Source organism: Hemiscyllium ocellatum, chromosome 24 (assembly GCF_020745735.1).
Source record: "Hemiscyllium ocellatum isolate sHemOce1 chromosome 24, sHemOce1.pat.X.cur, whole genome shotgun sequence".
NCBI classification, from domain to species: domain Eukaryota; kingdom Metazoa; phylum Chordata; class Chondrichthyes; order Orectolobiformes; family Hemiscylliidae; genus Hemiscyllium; species Hemiscyllium ocellatum.
In genome coordinates, this window is record NC_083424.1 from 49,981,764 (window position 1) to 50,004,421 (window position 22,658).

General features: G+C 41.0%; 1 protein-coding gene across 1 annotated transcript in view; it reads left to right on the forward strand.

Annotated features, from left to right (window-relative positions):
- The first annotated feature begins 4,720 nt into the window (after positions 1-4,720).
- ppil2 (peptidylprolyl isomerase (cyclophilin)-like 2) overlaps positions 4,721-22,658 on the forward strand; it is a 389,123-nt gene continuing 371,185 nt past the window's right edge. The window contains exons 1-4 of the mRNA XM_060844077.1: positions 4,721-4,835; positions 8,112-8,161; positions 9,363-9,408; positions 10,951-11,013. Of these exons, the coding sequence (XP_060700060.1) occupies positions 4,804-4,835; positions 8,112-8,161; positions 9,363-9,408; positions 10,951-11,013 (191 nt within the window). The 5' untranslated portion in view covers positions 4,721-4,803. The remainder of the gene's footprint in view (positions 4,836-8,111; positions 8,162-9,362; positions 9,409-10,950; positions 11,014-22,658) is intronic.

A 22,658-nucleotide genomic window follows, 5' to 3' on the forward strand; every position in this document is an offset into this window, starting at 1 on the left:
TCTCTGCAAGTGTCCACGCCTCTCTGCTGTAGCGCAAAAAGTTTGATACTCTTATTCAATATCACAACCCAATCGGAAGCTTGCTCTGGTTCATGGGTCGTTCACACACAGTCTGTATGTCTGTCTAGCATCTATTCAGTGATGGGGCAGTTTTGAGACAGGCACATTTGATTGATTCAGTATTTGCAGGTATGGTAAACAGAATGGAGTAACTGTTTCCTTTGGCAACCAAGCAATTGCTTTCAGTTAGCCAAGGGTAAGTGCCTGAGTAATGACCTCCCACTGTGTGAGTGGAGTTGGTAGAAAAGTCACCAGCCCATTAATGGAGACAAAAGGAGTTTGAAATGGTTCCACATTCTGGATCATTGGCAGTGGAGTTGAATTGGTGGCGAGTTTTTTCTTGTGAGTTAATGCAGTAAGGGCAGTAAAGGGGACCCCGTTGGTAGCACTGAATAGTAAATGACATGGTGGCTATTCCTCTAACTGATTACCCAAACTGGTGATTACAGAAATAACCTGGATTGAAAGCTTTTAGATTGCACAATCCCATAATATGAAATCTTTGAATCTTCCCAGTCTGCTGGGGATCTAGGGGTTAAATAAAGGATATTTTTAGAATAAGCTTCCACTTTTCCTCTGAAAGGATGAACCTTTGTTCTACAAAGCACACCACAATTTTCCTATCAAGATGAGGTGGTCAAGCAATTTATCATAAGTAGAAAAAAACTCCAAAGAACGGCAGAGGCTGGAAATCAGAAACAAAAATAAACTTTGCTGGAGAAACTCAGCAGGTCTGGCAGCATATGTGGAGAGAAAGCAGAATTACCATTTTATATCCAGTGACCCTTTTTCAGAACAGTTCTGACCTGCTGGTAGGTCAGTATTTTCTGTTTATATTTATCATTTATCAAATACAAATAATTATTTGCATACATGTATTGAAATAGTAACTGCACACATGCTATTGCAACAACTGTTACATGAGTATTGCTGAAAACTATACATTTTACTAAAGCTTTTTGTTTTGCATTCATCAGGAAGTTTGCAAGAAATACCCTAAAGTAAAAATAAAACATTTATACTATATGAGAGGAGAGTGTTGTTTGGTTGGCAAGTGGACTCTGATTACCATGGAGAATCGACCATGTAATGATGATTGACAGAAAACTGTCAAGGTTTGTTTAAATTCTAAACCAGAGAAGTTGCCTCTGATTGGTCAAGGCATTGCCTCAGAATCAAACTCTCATTTATATTGTTGATTTGAAACAGGTGCTACGTGTATATAGGTCTTCCTGTCTACAAAGAACTGGGCCCTGTGTACTAATGCTTGTAGCTTCCAGTAAACAGAAGTGGACCACATTGCAAGTCTAACTGACAATCCTAAATTGGTTGTTAGTATAATTATTTGCACACTCAGGATTGTTTGACACATGCTGTCCATTTTTTTTAGATTACTTACAGTGTGGAAACAGGGCCTTTGGCCCAACAAGTCCACACCGACCCGCCGAAGCACAACCCACCCATACCCCTACATTTACCCCTTTACCTAACACTACGGGCAATTTAGCATGGCCAATGACCCGGAGGAAACCCACGCAGACACGGGGAGAATGTGCAAACTCCACACAGAGAGTCGCCTGAGGCGGGAATTGAACCTGGGTCTCTGGCGCTGTGAGGCAGCAGTGCTAACTGCTGTGCCACCGTGCCACCCACATCTAAAATGTTGGACACCATTGCACACTTTGTAAGTGTAAGTTGAGTACAGTCAGTACCTTGGTTGTTGTGAACAGTTGAAAGGATATGCTTGTATGCTTATATTTGATACAGTCTGCCAGTCATTGGAATGTAGGGGATACCTAACATCACATCAGCATTGAAATTCATACACGACATTACTCATTTGTGTGATGGACAGCATTTTATTTTAGCTTAGAGCAGTATCTTCTCAGTGGTAAATGTCACTCATGTTGCTACTGCATATGAAACATAGTTAACTTAATCAAACATTTGAGATAACCTTCTCTTCCAGTGTAAAATGAGATCGACTGAGCATGTTTAAGGATGAAACGTGATGGCCTTCGGTCCATTCATATATTTGCATGATATAAATCAAGAAGTGATATAATCCAGGGTCACCATTATACCACTGGATAGCTTTGATGTGCCGTATCAAACGATATTTTCCTTATAATGCTTTCTCTTCCCACACTCACACCATTACTTCTAGAGTCTACCAGGGATCTATCCTTCAGCTCCTTTTTATTCCCACACTGGTCAAGGCATTGCCTCAGAAACAAACTCTCATTTATATTGTTGATTTGAAACAGGTGCTACATGTGTATAGGTCTTCCTGTCTACAAAGAACTGGGCCCTGCTCCTCAGTGACAACATCTGAAAATTGTTCATTTTCCACAGGTATGCTTATGACACTTAGCTCTATACCAATATTACCACGCTTGACTCCTCCACTGTCTTTGACAATATGCACATCCAGTCTCCAGTATTGGTGAACAGGATCTGTCCCGATCTAAATAATAGTACACTGAAGTTATTGTCATTGCCACAAAGTTGTTTCTCTGCTCACCATTTCCATTCATCTGCTTGACAACCATTTGAAGCAAAGCTGATAGCTTGCAATCTTGATTTTGTGTTCTGCACTTTTCACATTTTTCAACCTCACATAAACTGTGTCATCCAAACTGCTGTCCACATTTTAACCCGCAATGAGTCACACTTGCCCTTTACCTCCAGTACTTGGTAACCTCCATGGGCTCCTTAGGTTTAAAATTCTCATACTTGGGTCTCACACTTCTTTATCTCTGTAACCACCTCCAGCACCCAAAGCTTTTGAAAACTCTGCACTCCTCCAATTCTGGCATCTTGTGCACGTCCAATTTGAAATATTACATTATTGTAGCTGTGCTTTCAGTTGCCTTTGTCAGCCACAAACTCTGAAATTCCTTCCTCAAATCTTCACATCTATTTTTCTTTCTCTCTCCTCCTTTAAGGTGGTCCTTAAAACTTAGCTCTTTGACCAAGCTTTCACCCAACTATTCGGTGGCTCAATTTCTTTTCTTTCTGTGGTTCGATGTTCAATTTAGTTGTAGTGCCCTTGTTAAGCAGCTTGGAATTTTGTTTTCCATGCTTTAAAAATGCAATATTGTTGTAAATATTAACCATCCCCACTTTTGTTTCATTTCATATTGTAAATGCGACCCCAGTTTGTACTGAAACCTGTTTTAATTAATGCTATTCTTTGCAACATTGCAAATGCCTTTCTAAATTTAACACTATCCTGAATGCCCCAGATAAGCCACAGATGGATTTGGCATGTTGAGATTTTATTTTTCAGTGGAATATATTTTTATTAATACTTTACAATCATGGAATAATTATTTTGAATTGCTTCATTAAACATTTTCCAGTGTCTATTTATTGGTGCTCTATTATTTGATTTGATTCATTATTGTCACATGTATTGAGATACAGTGAAAAGTATTATTTTGCATGCTATCCAGGCAAATCATAGCATATATAAATACATCAGGGTAATGGAGCAGAATATAGTGTTACAACTATAGGGAGTATGCAGAGAGAGAACAAATTTAATATTTGAGAGGTCCATTCACAAGTATGATAATAGTGGGGATGAAGGTGATTTGACTCATTTGGTACGTGTTTTCAAATGTTTATATCTTCTGTTCGAAGGAAGAGGCTAGAAGAAATTATAGCGGGGGTGAGAGGGGTCTTTGATTGTATTGATTGCTTTCCCGAGGTAAAGGGAAGTATGGACGGAGTCAATGAATGGAAGGCTGGTTTCTGTCATGGATTGGGCTGTGTTCATGTCTCTCTCTAATTTCTTGTGGTCTTGGGCACAGCAGTTGCCATACCACGCTATGGTGCATTTGGATAGCTTGCATCTACACATGCCTGAATTTCCTTAGCCTTCTGAGGAAGTAAAGACATTAGTGTGCTTTTTAACCGTAGTGTCAATGTGGATGGACCAGGACAGATTGTTGGTGATCTTTACTCCTAGGAAGTTAAAATTCTTGACCAGTTCCACCTCAGCACAATTGATACACGCAGGTGTGTGCCCTCCACTCTGCTTCTGGAAGTTGATGTCAAGCTCCTTTGCTTTGCTGATATAGATGGAAAGATTGTTGTCTTTACACCATTCTACTAATCTATCTTTCATTGTTAACCCTTGTGTGTGTGTTGTGTGTGTATATCTATTTTACTTATCCACATATTGTGGGCATCACTGGCTGAGTCAGCATTGTCGTCCAAGTCTAATAGTCTCTTGACCAAGTGTTGATGAGCTGTCTCCTTAAACCACTGCAGTCCATGTCTTGTATGTAGTCATTTGGTGGCTCTTGGGGTGTAATGGTCGGGCCCCTATCTCGTAAACAAAAGGACCAAGCTTCACGTCTCACCATTTCTGACCCTCCCAAAGGTGTATCACAACACAGCTGAACAGATAGATTTAAAATATCTATGTAACGTCACAATTAGTCAAATAAATTCATAATTACTTCTCCTATAAACATTCGATCCATTTAGAATGAGTGAAAAAGTAATGATTTGCCTTTTACTAAACGGGCACGAGCAGCATATGCTTTTCTCAAAGACTCCTTGTAAACTTCCCAGGTGGCACGGGGCGGAACGTTTCTCTCAGCGCCCGGGGCTTGCCCGGCCCCTTATTGCAGGCGAACCGGTTGTCAGGCAGTGAGCGCAGTTCCGGCGCTAGGGGCAGGTGTTTGAAGTTGGAGTTTGTTTGAGGCAGCGGCAGCGGATCCGGACACCATGGGGAAGAGGCAGCACCAGAAAGATAAAATGTGAGCCTCAAGTTCTCCCTGCAGTTGGGAGAGCGATTCCACCTCCACTTACCCTGCTTGTGACACTCAAACAGCTCACTCGGTTCTTTGCGAGCCACCCTGAGTCCCTGTCCCCCTTAGATTTTGCATTCTTATGTTTCTTTTCAAATCCTTCCACGCCTTGCCACTCCCCATCTCTGTAATCTCAAATCTCCAATGCTGTATCCTCTTGGGCATCCTTGATATTAATTGCTTCGCTAGACCCTAAACTCTAGAGTTAACTCTGTATTCTTTAAGATGCTCCTTAATAGCTACGTGTTTTGATTCACCATTTGGTCTTCTTTTGTACTGCCTGTTGTTAATAAGTGCTTGAAGCACTAAATTAGATGGCATGGTATGCTGATTTATTGTGTAGCACTTCCTATTTCAGTGAAATTTTAGCATTTTATTTCCACTCTACCTTCTGAAGGTAACAATTCTTCCTATCTTGCACCATCTCACCTCTATGTCCATTATTAGATGATCCTGCAGATGTTCTGTGGAATAATGGAATATAATGCATTAAAGGCTACTTGAGGGATTGGAAACAACATTAATTTTGAGCATCTGGAAGTGACAGTTGCATACCTGAGATTAACTGTAAATATTGCTGTTATTCTATGCAAAAGGATCCACGGCCTCCATTTTGTAAGGTTTCTTTTCAGTTGTTCATGAGATGTCGGCATCACTGATTGGGCCAGCAATTATTTCTGGTCCCTGATTGTCCTTTTGAATGGTCACCTTCTTGAACTGAGGTTAGGTGTGTTTATAGTGCTGTAAGTAAGGGAGCACCAGGATTTTGAATAAGCAACAGTGAATGTAGAACATTACAGCACAGTATGGGCCCTTCGGCCCTTGATAATTTCACAGGTTGGTGCAACAATCTGAAACCCACCTAACCTACACTATTCCATTATCATCCATATGTTTATCCAATAACCATTTAAATGCCCTGAAAGTTGGCGAGTGTACTCCTGTTGCAGGCAGGGTGTTCCATGTCCTTACTACTCTCTGAGTAAAGAATCTACCTCTGACATCTGTCCTAAATCTATCACTCCTCAGTTTAGAGCTATGTCACCTCATGTGAGCTCTCACTGTCCACCCTATCTAAACCTCTGATCATCTTGTGTGTCTCTATTAAGTCACCTCTTAACCTTCTCTCTAATGAAAACAGACTCAAATCCCTCAGCCTTTCCTCATATGATCTTCCCTACATAAGTGAAATAATGGTGATAATAATTCCAATTCAGGATGATGTATGTATTGGAAGGAGACCTATAAGTGGTGATGATGTTCCCATGTATCTGTTCTACTTGGTAGTAGAGATTGGGGGTTTCGAAGCTGCTGTGTAAAGAGCTTTGGTGAGTTGTTACAGTGCATCTTGTAGAAATCTTGTTATGAAGTTGAAGGTGTGTACTGTACTTTTAAGAATGGTCTTCTGAACTGAGATTAAAAGTACCTGTGTATGTGACTAGATGGCAATCCAGAGTATACTGGAAAATTGAAAATGTGTAACATTTGGCTGTGAAATGGATACCTAACTTGATTGGTTATATTGAAATTGTTATCAAAACAGCAATCAGTTTAAATTGTGCCCAGGATACTAAAACCCAATTGAGTTTGAATTTATTGTTTTGCCAACATCAATCCAATGTTGGCGATATAAAAATATGGGCATTTTGAAAATTGCGGAGAGAGAAACTGCCACCGAGTGAGACCCAAGAATTTAGGAAACACTCTCTATCAAAGGTACCTTTTTCATATGAAACATATTCGCAGTAAAAAGAAAGATGATGATCCAGGGAGATCTTCAGTCGGAAGAAGGCATACACCGAAGATGACATTGGCTGTGTGGTTTTGAGATTAAGTTGATGTAATTCGAATAAGTGTCTTATTGGAATAGTACATTGTTGTAGAGTTGGAGGCAGATAATAAGCAGTTAAGAGAAAGGGGGCTTAGAATTGTGAATAGTTGTTGTTTAATGTCCACTTTTAGAGTTAAAAAAAGAAATTGATATTATTTTCTTTAAATAGTTGAATTTGGGAGTTCTGTCACTCATATTTTCAGAGATTGTGAGACAAGATGAGATTTACTGGGTGTTTGGTTTAATTAACTGAGGGGTTCAGTGCTATGTTATAACAGCATTCTGCTGCTGTTGTGCATCAGTGTTGCTGGGAGTGAATGCTGAAGGTGTTAGAGAGGGTGCCAGTCAATAGAATGCTTTTTGTCTGGTATTGAGCTTCAAGAGTGCTATTGGAGCCACACTCCTCCAGCATGTGGAGCATATTCCATCACATTTTTGATTGTAAATAGCATACAGGCTCTGGGATTCAAATTGCCTGAGCTTTCCTTATGAACTGGAAAGTTTGCCAGTAAACATTGCAGATATTGTGCTGAGGAGGGGACTGGGTGATTCGATTGACAGGCATATTATTGGGGAAGGGTAGAGTGTGCGCGCTGTCTTGGAGTATGCCTTGATTCAGCTGTCCCCTGACTCAATTCAGTTCACTTGCTCTCTTCTGCAAAGAACAGATTTAACTAGGATACATTTATTTTGTCTCTTATCAGGGATGTATTCTTAACTTTGCTGTCAATTTTTATGTGCATTCCTTTGGGTGACCTGTGCATTCCTAAATTATAATCTGCTCCTCTTTTCTGTCAATGGATGAGCATGTCACTGGCAAGATCAGCATTTATTGCCCATGATCTGAGTGTCTTGCAGTCCATTTCATATGACAATTAAGAATGAGTGCACTGCTGAAAGTCAGGAGTGACATGTAGGCCAGACTGGGTTAGGTTACCTGAAGGATGCAAGTGAACAATGTGTTCTTCATGACAATTGGTGATAGTTTAATGGTCACCACTACAGAGACCAGTTCCAGATTGTAGATATTTTTGATGAAGATGTTTTGACATACCTCTGGAGCAGATGGAACTTGGAGCCAAGCACTTGTAACTCAGTGGTAGGAACACTGCCGCTGCACCATGTGATCACCCGGTTCCAGATTTTAATTTTTCCCTTTATATTCTGAAGTGTTATTACACATAACAAAGAGCTTTTTCCACCACTACAACACTTGTGGCAACAATTCCAAATTTTATTAATTGATTTTAAATTCCCTAAGGTGCTGTGATAGGCCACAAACCCAAGTGCCCAGAGTGTTGGATTAAATCTCTTGAGCAGTAATCTAGTGACATTACCCCATCACTGCATTCTACTGTTTATAGTATTGCACTGAGTTTTATTTTCTTTTGCAGGTACATTACCTGTACAGAATATACAAATTTCTATGGTGGCAAGAAAGCAGGTAAGTAGGATTTGCACTTCACTTGAGTACCAGGGTTTCCGTTGATCTCGTTATTACACTGTGTAAACAGTATTTCCAATCTTACTGTTGATGCAAATTGCTTTTTAAATACCCTTTGATATTAGGTGATCTAATAGTTGTATAATTGGGTACATTTGCAGATGCCTCTTCCCTTTGGTTTGAGTTATTAATGATCGGCCAATAGCTGAGTAAAATATTACGACACTCGCAGTTTACAGATTCTTGTAGGTGGATATATAGTGGAACAGCACTTCAGTGAAGTACAGTTGAAAGGCCCTGTTTTGTGCTATCATTCACTAAATGTGAATGTCATCTGCAAACAGTGTCAGTTTCCACATACCCTTTGCTGGCACCAGCTTTACTTCACCACCACATCTCTCGACCCCTTAACTGTGCATAAACTGTCTAACTTCATGTCCAATACTCAGTACTAATGAATGGAAATTTTCTCCAACTAAATATTGGAAAGCCATTGTCGTCTTAAATTCCATTCCTTAGCGACAACTCCATCCATTCCTAGCAATTGTGTGAAGCTGAACAGACTTTTTATAACTTTGTTGTATTTGACCCTAAGATGAGCTTCTAATCACATATTTGCACCATTGTTAATATTGCTTATGTTCATCTGTGTGACATAGTCACATCTGGCCCTGCCTCGTGTCATCTGCTGAAACCCTCATTCATGACTTTATCGCTAGGCCTGACCTGCTACATTCTATACTTCAGAAATCTAAAGGCATCCCAAATCTATGCATCCCTTGATGTAACGTGGACCACTTCTGCTAATCTGTCACTCTGGTTCTTGCTAATCTACAGTAGTTCCCAATTAGATAAACTCAGTTTTAACATTCTCATTTTGTTTTCAAATCCATCTATGGTCTTGATCCACCCTATCCCTGTAATCTCCTCAAATTCCCAACCCACTGTGAGATCTAATTTTGATCTCCTTTTGAGCATTTCCAAGTTCACCATTAATTCCACCATTGACAGCGATTGGGGCATTTCTTTATGTTAATGCTGCTATGTAAATAGAATGTTATATTGTTATCATTGGCCTTGGTAGACTGGTTTGTATGTTGCTAAAATCCTCTTTTATAAAACATGTAGTTGGATCATTTGATTAAGATGTTAGGTAATTTCCTTCAAGAAAATAATTACTGATATTTCCTCCCTTTTGCAGTTATTCCACAAGCAAACTTCCGCCGCCTGCCCTTTGACCACTGCAGGTAAGGCCTTCTGGTTGCTGCTATGCAACAGTGTATTGTGCTCCTGAAAATACATTGCAGTAATAATACAATAAAACTCAACTGCAGATTGCATTGAAGCTGAGAGACTTGGAACAGTGATTCAGTGTGAATCATTTGAATTTCCTACACTAAGGCCTGAACTTGAAGTCCATGTACTGTTCTTAGAATCCTCACTATTCTCGATATCCTCAAGTTCCTTCCTGCCCCTGACATCCCATTCCGCCATCCTATTAGGCTGCAATTCCCTGAGAAATATTAAAGTGGAAGAGAGTAAAGAAATAAAAATATCTTTCGAGATACTCTTATGAATTTGCAGATTCCAATTTTCTTTGTTTAACTCTTCAGCCACCCTGTCTAAAATTTTACACATCATCCAGTAAAATGATAACCATCACATATTGAGTTATAGTATGATTATGTTTGCAATCTGTGTTAGGAGATTATATATTGTTTCTCCCTTTCAAATTTGCAACTGTGCTACCATGAATTCAGAGTATTGGGTTATGGTTTGATGTGGGTTCCGACATCGCCAACCCTTTTTCATTCGTAAACTTTTCCCTGAATTCTTTGAAGTCTTTGAGAAATGAAAAGTGTGTTTCCAGCTCCATCTCATTATAGGTGTTTAAAATGTGAATCACTTGCTTTTGTTTCAATAGTTTTGCTTTTAACGGTGCTTACAATAATACATAAAGATCCACTTAGTTCATTCAGAAACCAATTTTCCAGCATTTTTCGAAATCTTGACTGAGTATTTAAGTTTAAATATTGAATCGAAAGAAGTCCTGCCACCTTCAATGATTTGTACACATTACACTCTGGTCCCTCTACTCCTGCACTCCGTTTAGAATTGTACCCTTTGTTTCATGTTGTCCTTCAGCGTTACTCTGACCAAAATGCGTCACCTCTCTCTTTTCTGCATTGGACCTCATCTGCCTATCCCCTCACTCCATCGACTTGTCAATCTCTTTGATATTTTGGATAAATAAGGCATTAGCATTTTGCATGTCTTTAGCATGCTCTGTTCCCCCATCATTGAGGATAGGGATGCTTGTGGAGCATTCTCCCTCTGATTAGTTGTTCTATTATCTACTACTATGCATGATTAGCTGACAGGACTGTAGAACATAGTCTGGCCAAATAATTATTGCAATTTGTGAATCAATTCCAATATTTGATACAAGACATTAACCAATTTAAAAAGTGATCTTTGGGCATTTTATGCACTCGGGCTGTGCAAACAAGTAACATTAATCTCTCAGCTGTGTCCTGAATGTAATTTTCATTTTTTTTTCCTACTTAACTATTTACATCTTGTTTCTTGTCAATTATTGTCAAAGTTATTGTCCGGAAGGCATTCCCCAAAGAGAATGTGTGCATTTTAATATGATCAGGTGAGAGGACTGAATATACCTCAATAATGTCAGTCCTGTAATAAGTGTTTATTTTAATTTTGCACATTAAAGACATTTGGACTTAATACTGGCCAATTCTTCCTTATCGAACTGTTGCACTCTCTTCCAGCTTATCTCTTCAACCTTTTGAGTACCCTGTATGTACCCCTGACGGAATGGTGTTCGATCTCCTGTGAGTATAAAAGCCTTATTTGCACTTGGTACAGTGACATCTTGTTTTAAAATTGCATTTCAGTTTGAGTTAAGGGCGAAAGTGCTGCAGTGTGAAATGGTTGCTGCCAGACTAGTTTGTGACTTTTGTTTGTACATAGAAAAGTGAAGAAGTCTCATCACTGACCCACTTTGGAAGAAGTTCTAACTAAATTTAGCACTGTCTCCATTTCCTGTCCTATTGATCTAGTCAGTTTATTACTCCCTTTTTCTGCTGCTGTGTTTGCCTTTGTATCTTGTTCTTGTATTTAGAATGCTTCTCTCAGCTCCTGCTGAAATCACACAGATGCTAGCTGTCTCTGGATAACAGATATGGTTACTGAATGGAGTCTCAGACAGAAACAGTTGATCATTATACATTGTAACTCCATTTATCTGCCTATCAATCCTTAATTCAGCATACCACTGTTTCGAGAAGCTAATTAAGGATTTTGTTTTTTAGAAAAAGTTGGAGAAAAACATTTGTCATATTGTTAAAAATGACTAAAGGACCATGAGTCATTTTGATTGGAGTTACAATTATTCATGTGTAAGCAGCTACCTCATTAAATTTTTGGAGTGAGATGAGAATCGTGATTTTGTTTTTAGTCAGAATACTTTGCAAATATTGTATGCAATCTTAAGCTCATTGATCATGGTAATATTGGTATGTCATTGAAGTTAGAGAACCAATAAAGAGGTTATTGTTTGAAATCAGAAGTAAACACTGAGACTTTGTGGGCAGCTTCTGAAAGGAAAGTTGGGTTAATACTTCTTGTGAAGCATCTTCAGAGCTGGTTAATAGTGGACTGCAAAGGCTGGAGATCAGAGTCAAAAAGTGTGGCACTTGAAAAGCACAGCCGGTCAGGCAGCATCTAAGCAGCAGGAGAGTTGACGTTTCCAACATAACCTCTTCGTCAGGATGAAGAGCTTATGCTCGAAACATTGACTGTCCTGCTCCAGTGAGTACTGTAGTCTTAAACTAGTGCTGACATTTAAACCTTGACAGCCTGGTTTTACTGTCTGGGTACTATTGTAGTTTCAATACATGCTTGTATGCTGATCAGGTATTATTGATCATAGTTTCACCAGCATCTTAGAGGCACTGAGGTTTGAACTCACCATCCACCTTTAGAAGGTACAGCATTTTCTATTTCTGGCTTTTGGCATAGTTTACAGTCTATGCTGTGGTAAATGAATGAAAGAGGCAGACAGTAAGTGCAAATGTTTTATTTGAGCAGTTAAACTATTTAAGATGGTGGACAAGTGAGCACCTATTATTGATGAAACTTGCCTATAATTATTTCCTTCAATTTTGTCACCACCTACTGCAACTATTTGCACCATTTAGTCTATCAGACACAGAAGCAACTGTTTTACCGAATCAGGTGTCTGCAGTGCCATCTACTGGGTTTAAATGGGAATGTATACTTCAGACTTAATAGTGGCTTCCCTGAGTGTATGTGTGGAAGTGTATTAACAGGCTCTAACACAATCCACGAGTATTCATATGGAGAGATTATTCTCAAAGTTACAGGTCATTTAGAAAATGACCTGTAGTAGAAAAGGCAGTTGTAGGCATTTTCAGATATATTTTCAGTAAGGTTCAATATTTGTCAATTAATGATTATCCTTTAGTTCCTTGCCGGAGTTAAATATGTTGTTCAAATAATATAGGAACCTGAGGGCAGCTGCAAATGGAAGCATTTTGAGCTACAATGAGAAAAATTATAATAGACACAAGTCCATGTGATAAAAGACAATACTGTAATACTTAAATTTGGAGATTTTTGGATCCTTTACATAATATGTTCAGTAGGTGACAGTTGGAAAACAATATAATTTTAATGTACAAATATTACTATCATAGCAGAGAGCCAAGAGTGGGTGCATGCATTTAAGTGAAGGTTGTTGAAAGGCTTGAGATTACATTAATAGGACGTAGAAACTAATTGGAAGTAGTTGGTTGGCTAGCACTGCTGCCTCACAGCGCCAAAGACCCGGGTTCAATTCCCGCCTCAGGCAACTGTCTGTGGAGTTTGCACATTCTCCCTGTGTCTGCGTGGATTTCCTCTGGGTGCTCCGGTTTCCTCCCTCAATCCAAAAATGTGCAGTGTTAGGTGAAGAGGTAAATGTAGGGGAATGGGTCTGGGTGGGTTGCTCTTTTGATGGTTGGTGTGGATTTGTTGGGCCAAAGGGCCTGTTTTCACACTGTAAGTAATCTAGTCTAATCTAATCTAGTTACGTTGGTGACATTTAAGAACTTAGAACTTAGAGCAGAGTGGATCCAAGATGGCGGCACTCTGAGTGGTCTGCTGTGCTGGGCTCTGTGCCATACCCCTGGGCAAGGTGGACCTCCCCTCCCCTCCCCTCCCCTCTGGGCCGGACCCGTGTCCTAGTGCAACTCCTGCATTATAGAGAAAAACAATTAATAGTTGAAACAGCAAGAAGACTGGGAAGGAATTCACAAGATTTAATATACAAAGGCTCAAGGGCAATGTTTTTTCAGGACTTTTCAGGAGCCCTAATTAAGAAGAGAAGGACATTTGATGATGTCAAGAAAGAATTAAGAGATCTGAACATTCAATACTCCTTGAGGTACCCAGCCATGATGCGTTTCGCCCATGGGGGTACGGCATATAACATTAACTCCGCAGAAAAGGTGAAGGACTTTGAGAAATTTTTGAATTGAAGGATCTGAGTCGGGATGGGAGGGGAGGAGGCATCATTATGTCCAACGGTATGGGGATTTTTTTTATTGCCCTATTTTTACTTCTCTCCCCCTTTCTTTGTGGTTACTGGTTTAATATGTACAGTTTTGTTGTAAAATTGAAATTATTTTATGTATCGGTTGATTGGGTATTATCTAGGGCTCTTTTTTTTTACTGCTGTCCTTTTGATTTTGTATTGGGGGTGGCTATATCTGTTTTGTTAAGGGCTGTAGCTCCTCCAAAAATATTAGGGGAGTACTGAACACAGTGCAGGTATGCCAGCTAAGATTGATCCTGGGTTTGGTGGTATCACTAGATGCAGAAAAGGCAATGATTGGATAGAATGGCCGTATCTATTTGAGGTCCTAGAGCGCTTTGGTTTGAGGGGATCATTTGCTAGATGGGTGGCGGTATTGTATAATGATCCTAAGGCGGCAGTCATTACAAACGGTATTAAGTTAAATAACTTTAACATTGGAAGAGGTAGTCGACAGGGATGTTCTTTATCACCATTGTTATTTACCTGGGTGATTGAGCTGTTGCCGAAGCTGTCAGGAGGGATCCTGAAATAGTAGTGCCAAAGGTTGGATTGGGGGAGCATAAGATCACCCAATATGCTGATGGCATCCTTTTATTTTTGGCCAATTGGGCAAAGTCTGACCTCCACTGATTCAAACAATTAATTCATATGGTGGTTTCTCAGGTTACAGGATCAATATTACAAACTCGGAAACCATGCCAGTGGGGGGATTAGTGGAGGTGCCTGATCTGAAAGATGGAGTGCAGTTCCTGTTTAGATGGTCATCAAAAGGGTTTTTGTATTTGGGCATTTTTATTACCCCTTCCTTCCACCAGCTGTATAAAGCTAATTAAGTACAACTACTAGAGAGGATAAACCAGGATTTGCAGCCGTGGAAGGGGTTACCGTTATCATTGTTTGGCCAAATAGCTCTGATTAAAATGAATGTCCGTCCTTGATTACTGTACCCCATGAGAATGCTCCTGCTGGTGTTACCTAGACGAATGTTATGGAGGCTCAATGGTTGGCTAGGCTCTTTATTTGGTGTCACAGGCGTCCTCTAATTAAATTCACTAAATTGCAGCTTTTACAGGCAGAGGGAGGGGTGGACCTTCCAGATTTGAAGAAATACCAAATAAGTGCTCTGTTTACATATGTTGGTGACTGTATGTACGGGGGAATTCGGAGTCGATTTGGCTTGATATTGAAGCCTCGCAGTCAAAATGTCCTTTAGTTAATTTATTATTTATAGGCAAGATGAAATCCATGATCCAACAGTGTAAAAGTCCAATTATTTTAAATACAGGGAGAGTCGGGAAGATAATGAGGCAAGATGAGGGCAATTGGTCTAAGCCTTCGCCATTTTCCCTGGAGCTTCGGAGGCTGAGGGGTCACCTTTATAGAGATTTATAAAATCATGAGGGGCATGGATAAGATAAATACACAAAGTCTTTTCTCACGGATGGGGGAGTCCAGAACTAGAGGGCATAGGTTTAGGGTGAGAGGGGAAAGATATAAAAGAGACCTAAGGGGCAATTTTTTTCACACAGAGGGTGGTACGTGAATGGAATAAATTGCCAGAGGAAGTGGTGGAGACTAGTGCAATTGCAACATTTAAAAGGCATCTGGATGGGTATATGAATAGGAAGGGTTTGGAGGGATATGGGCTGGGTGTTGGCAGGTGGGACTACATTGGGTTGGGATATCTGGTTGGCACGGACAAGTTGGACCGATGGGTCTGTTTCCATGCTGTACATCTCTATGACACTATGCTTCTACTTACCCCATTGGTGGGAGCCCAAGGATTTAAACCTGGGGCAATGGACTCCAGCTTTAAGGCATGGGAGAATAATGGAATCTTTTGTCTGAGGGGGGAGGTCTTGGTGTCATTTAATCAGTTAAGTCAGAAATATGGATTGTCTAATAGGGACCTTTTCTGATACTTTCAGATAAGGGACTATATACAAAAGAAGACCACGCTCCTGGTACAGTGTTACAAATCAGACATGGAGAAAAGAGTGCTCCAGCATGCGGGTGCTCTTTCACTTAGTACTTCATATCATTTACAGAAAGGCCATGCCCTGGGGGACGTGGAAGGACTCTGTAGGATGTGGAATAGAGAGTTAGGAGAGGATATTTAACTGGAAGTTTATGGGAAGGCATATAGGGAAATGTAAGGAAAATTTCAGTGTATAACAGAGTGCAGGCCATGCAATTGAAGATCTGCATAGGGCTCATATGGTGCCAGAGAGGCACAAAACCAGAGTGTCCCAAATGTAAAATTAGTACAGGCACTCTCGCACACTGCTCCTAGTCACTTTGTAAGATCCAGAGATACTGGAGTGCTATGGTAAGGGAGCTAAAGGACATCTTGGGGATTGAAGTTGACGTGGATCCGGTATTTCTGTATTTGGGGTTGCCAAATTTGCCATATCTGGGGGAACTCGGGAAGAGATTGCATAACATTCTAACATGTGTGAGGAAGAACATTCTAGTGAATTGGACATCAGAAAAACCACCAGGTTTTATAGGGTGGCGTAGGCTGGTAATGGAGCATCTCCCACAAGACTACCTCACAAATATGGTGCAACACAAATGCAACAGTTTTACAAGACGTGGTGGCGCTGACTTATCAGCAATATTAATTAGGGCTTTGGTATTTCCGTGGGAATCAGTATGGGTGCCCATGGGGCCCTGGGAGGAGGAGAATGGGGGAGAAAGAACATGGTATGGGTGCCCATGGTGCTCCCAGGGATGGGAGTCTCAGTGGAGGTGTGATGAGTGAGATAGAATAAAGCAGTGAGATATAATTTAAACTAAATTCAAACAACTTAAATTAAGTTAGTATTTGTTTAACATGTTTGTAGTTTAAGTTAAGTAGATATGTATGTTTTGGTATAATAGTAGGTTGTTCATTAACAACAGTACTGTGTTATGGCTTTGTTGTACTGTCTTTTTTTTCTTGTTTGTTGATGATTTTTTTTATAGATGAATGTTTTGTAAAAGGTTTAAAAAAGGTTTTCAATAAAAATATTTATTTAAAAAAAACATAGAACAATATTGGCAAACGGGACTGGATTAGGTTAGGATAACTGTTTGGCATGGATGAGTTGGACCGAAGGGTCTGTTTCCATGCTGTACATCTCTATGACCCTATGAGTACACCACAATACAGGCCCTTCGGCCCTCGATATTGTACAGACCTTTTATCCTACTCTAAGATGAAACTAACCTACATGCCCTTCATTTTGCTGTCATCCATGTGCCTATCCAAGAGTTGTTTAAATGTTTCTAATGCATCTGACTCTACTACCACTGCATTTCACACACCCACCACTCTCTGTGTAAGGAACCAACCTCTGACCTCTCCCCGAAACCTTCCTCCAATCACCTTAAAATTATGCCCTCTTGTGCTGGCCATTTCTGCCTTGGGAAAAAGTCTTTGACCATTCACTCTATGCCTCTCATCATCTTGTACACCTCTATCAAGTCACCTCTTGCACTTCTTTGCTCCAATGAGGAAAGCCTTACCCCTCTCAACCTTTCCTCATAAGACTTATGCTCCAGTCCAGGCAGCATCCTGGTAAATTTCCTCTGCACTCTCTCTAAAGCTTCCTCACCCTTCCCATAATGAGGCGACCAGAACTGAAGACAATATTCTAAGTGTGGTCTAACCGGGACACTCTAGAGCTACAGCATAACCTCACTGCTCTTAAACTCAATCTCCCTGCTGATGAAAGCCAACACACCATATGCCTTCTTATCAACTCTATCAACTTAGACGGCAACTTTGAAGGGATCTATGGTCAAAGACTCCAGCATCTCTCTGTTCCTCCACACTGCCAAGAATCCTACCTTGAATCCTGTAGTCTGCATTCAAATTTGACCTTCCCAAATAAATCACTCCACACTTTTCCATCTGCCACTTATCAGCTCAGTTCTGCACCACACAACTTACCACTCCAACCTTTGTGTCGTCAGCAAACTTACTAACCCGCCCTTCGACTTCCTCATCCAAGTCATTGAAAAAATCACAAAGAGCAGAGGTACTAATGTAGATCCCTGTGGAGCACCACTGGTCACCAAGCTCCATGCTGAGTGCTTTCCATCTACTACCACCCTCTGTCTTCTATGGGCCAGCCAATTCTGTATCCAGACAGCCAAATTTCCCTTACTTTCTGAGTGAGCCTACCATGGGGAACCTTATCAAATGCCTTGCTAAAGGCTTGTACACCACCTCTACTACTCTACCTTCATCAATGTTTTTTGTCACATCCTCAAAGAATTCAATAAGGCTTGTGAGGCATGACCTGTCCTTCACAAAGCCATGCTGACTATCTCTAATCAAACTATGGTTTTCCAAGTAATCATAAATCCTGTGTCTCAGAATCCTCTCCAATATTTTGCCCACCACAGACGTAAGACTGACTGTCTGTAATTCCCAGGGTTATCCCAATTTCCTTTCTTGAACAAGGGAATAATGTTTGCTACCCTCCAACTATCTGGCACTACTCCAGTAGACAGTGAGGACACAAAGATCATTGCCAAAAGTGCAGCAGTCTCTTCCCTCGCTTCCTGTAGTAACTCAAGGTATATCCCATCTGGCCCAGGGAATTTATCTGTCTTTATCTTTCAAAATTTTCAGCACATCCTCCTCCTTAACATCAACCTGTTCGAGCATATTGGTCTGTTTCACGTTATCCTCACAAACATCAGTGAATACTGAAGCAAAGTATTCATTCAGGACCCCCCCCCCACCTCCTCGGACTCTAGGCAGAAGTTCCCTTCACTATCCCTGATCGGCCCAGCCTCACTCCAGCTGTCCTCTTTTTTTTTCCTCACGTAAGTATAGAATGCCTTAGGGTTTTCCTTAATCCTATCTGCTAAAACTTTTCCATGCCCCTTCTTGCTCTCCTAAGTCTGTTCTTCAATTTCTTCCGGGCTACCTTGTAACCCTTAGAGCCTTTCTGATCCTTGTCTCCTCAACCTTAAGTAAGCTGACTGCTGCTTCTTGACTGGATGTTTCACATCCCTTGTCACCCAAGGTTCCTTCACCTTACCATCCTTTCTTTGCCTTAGTACTGGATAGGTTTGTTCCACTATCAGCAAGTGCTCCCTGAACAACCTCCACATTTCTATCATGCGTTTCCCATATCTGTTCCCAATTTATGTTCCACAGTTCCTGCCTAATAGCATTGTAATTCCCCCTCCCCCAATTAAATACTTTCCCATACCGTCTGTTCCTATCTCTCTCCATGAGTATAGTAATTGTTAGGGCATTGTGATCACTAACACTGAAATGCTCTCCCACCGAGAGACCTGACACCTAGCTCGGTTCGTTGCCAAGTACCAAATCCAATATGGCCTCCTCTCTTGTCGGCCTATCAACATATTGAGTCAGGAATCCTTCCTAGACAAATCTCCATACAAACTGTTTGAACTAAGGAGGTTCTAATCAATATTAGGGAAGTTAAAGTCACCTATGACAACAACCCTGTTACATCTGCACCTTTTTAAAATCTACCTCCTAATCAGCTCCTCTGTGTCTCTGTTGCCTTGGGGGGGGGGGGAGGATTCAGTTGTGGGATCTGGGTGTCACTGGGTGGGCCAGCATTTAATATCCATCCCTATTTCTCCTTGAGAAGGTGGTGCTGAGCTTCTACCTTGAACCGCTGCAAACCATTTAGTGTAGGTACATCCAGGGCCATAGTGGATGCCTAGGTGTTCTGCCTAGCTGCGTTCCTTTTTTCAGACTTTCCAGCAGTTGATCCAACTGAATAGTTTGTTAATCCATTTCTGAGACCAGAAGGGCTTTTCTGTGAATCGACAGTGGTTTCGTGGTTATCATTAGACTTAGAATTCTAAACTTTCATTGAATTCAGATTCCACCATCTACGGTGGTGGGATTTAATCCCAAATCCCCAGAATATTGCCTAGGTCTCTTGAATACTGGTCCAACTTAATGAACTGAGTTCTATTTTATATTTCTTTGTAATTTGCTTGAAATGCTATAACCTGCAAGGCTTGGATGAAGGATTGAAAAGTGAGCTTTTTTTCAGTTGGCAAAAGTGAACAATACTGAGCAGCTACCGTCTGTGCTGTAAATTCCTGATTCCATGTTACACCCTCTCATTCAAGTTTCTTTTATTTACTTGTGGGATGCTATTGTTGTAAAGGCTAAAATTTGTTGCACAACCCCAATTATCTTTGAGCAGATGTCGGTGAACTGCCTTTTTGAACCACTGTAGTCCGTGTAGTGTAGGTGTATCCACACTGCTTATGGGATAGGAGTTCCAGGATTTTGACCCAGCAACTGTGAAGGAATGACTGTATTGTTCCAGGTCAAGATCCTGTGTAGCTCAGAGAAACTTGCAAGTGCGGAGTTGTATTCCAATGTATCTGTTGTCATTGTCCTTCTCGGTGGCAGAGTTTGCAGTTCTGTGAGGTGCAGTTGAACGAACCTTGGTGAGTTGGTAGAGTGAATCTCAAATGTGGTACATACTGCTGCCACTGTGAACCTTTGTTGGAGAGTATGAACTTTGAAGATCTTGGGTAAGGTGCTGATCCAGTGGGTGATTTGTTCTGCACGTCATTAAGCTTCTTGAACATTTTTGGAACTGCAGTCAGCCACGTAAATGGGTCATATTCCATCATAATCTTGACTTCTGCCTAGTAGATGATGGACAGGCAGGGAGATGAGATTGTATTATATTAGATTAGATTCCCTTCAGTGTGGAAACAGGCCCTTTGGCTCAAAGTCCACACCAACCCTCTGAAGAGTTACCCACCCCCCTCTGACTAATGCACCTAACAACTATGCTTAATTTAGCATGGCCGAATCACCTGACCTGCACATCTTCGGAACGTGGGAGGAAACCTACGCAGACACTGGGAGAATGGCTGAATTCGTTTAAGAAAGAGTTGGAGAGAGCTCTTAAGGATAGTGGAATCAAGGGTTATGGAGATAAGGCAGGAACAGGATACTGATTGAGGATGATCAGCCATGATCATTTACTACCTAAATGGAGTCAAGTTAGGCAAAGGGGCAGTACAAAGATGTTCTTGTACACCAGTCAATGAAGGCAAGCATGCTGGTACAGCAGGTAGTGAAGAAAGCTAATAGCATGCTGGCCTTCATAGCAAGAGGAATTGAGTATAGAAGCAAAGAAGTTCTTCTGCAGTTGTACAGGATGCTGGTGAAACCGCACCTAGAATATTGTGTGCAGTTCTGATCTCCAAATTTGAGGAAAGACATTCTGGCTATTGAGGGAGTCCAGCGTAGGTTCACGAGGTCAATTCCTGGAATGGCGGGACTATCTTATGTTGAAAGATTGGAGCGACTGGGCTTGTATACCCTTGATTTTAGAAGGCTGAGAGGGGATCTGATTGAGATGTATAAGATTATTAAAGGATTGGACATTCTGGAGGCAGGAAACATGTTTCTGCTGATGGTGAGTCCTGAACCAGAGGACACAGCTTAAAAATAAGGGGTAGGCCATTTAGGACAGCCATGAGGAGAAACTTCTTCACCCAGAGAGTGGTGGGTTTGTGGAATACTCTGCCCCAGAAGGCAGTGAAGGCCCAGTCTCTGGATTCGTTTAAGAAAGAGTTGGATAGAGCTCTTAAGGATAGTGGAATCAAGGGTTATGGAGAAGGGCTTATGCTCGAAACGTCGAATTCTCTATTCCTGAGATGCTGGCTGGCCTGCTGTGCTTTGACCAGCAACACATTTGCAGCTGTGATCTCCAGCATCTGCAGACCTCATTTTTTTACTTATGGAGATAAGGCAGGAACAGGATACTGATTGAGGATGATCAGCCATGATCATAATGAATGGTGGTGCAGGCTCGAAGGGCAGAATGGCCTACTGCTGCATCTATTGTCTATTGTCTAATGTGCAAACTCCACACAGCCAGTCGCCCAGACTGGAATCAAACCTGGGACCCTGGCACTGAGGCAGCAGTACTAACCACTGAGCCACCATTCCACCGAGATGGGAGATGAGTTATTTGCTGCAGATTTACCTTGTTTGATTTTGAGGCCACCCTATGAAAATTGCTGGTCCAATTCAGTTCCTGGTTGATAGCAGGAGATTTAACAATTGTAATGACATTAAGCATCAAGGGAAGGTGACTGGATTTTCTTGTTGGAGGTGAATGCCACTTATCAGCTCAACCTGAAGTGGCTGAGGTCTAGCTCTATGTGAGAACAAACTGCTGCAGTATTTGAGGAGTTAAGAATGGTACTGAGCATCCCAATTCTGATGGAGTGAAGGTCATCAGTGAAGCAGCTGATGATGTTTGGGTCTTGAGTACTGCCCTGAGGTATTTCTGTGGTGATGTCCTGGGCTGAGATGAACATCTTCCTTTGTTGGTAAATCTAAATTTCAGCCAGTGGACAATTTTATTCCACAGTTCCTATAGGCTCAATTTTGCAAGGACATTTGCTAAATGCTGCTCACCTGACTTCTTGACTTCTGCTCACTTTTCTACGTTTGGGCCAATGCTTTAATAATGTTAGTATCTGATATTCTTTGCAGAACTCAAACTGAGCATCTGTGAGCAGGATATTGCAGAGAAAGGTGTCTGCTTGTTAATGACATTGTCCATTGTTTTACTGATAATTGAGAGTAGACTGATGGGTCGGAAATCGACTGACTAATTAGATTTGGCTTACTTTTGAAGACTGAATGTGCCTGGGCAATTTTCCACATTGTTCAATAGTTCACCAGTGTGAGCCTTCATTATTACAGTTGGGCTGTTGTCAGGGCCCAGAGATGTTGTCCAATCTAGTGTGTTCAACTGTTTAGTCACAGAGTCAAAGGGATCTGCAGCACAGAACAAGGCCCTTCAATCCAGTGACTCTTCATTGGTCAAAAATAACTACCTAACTATGCTA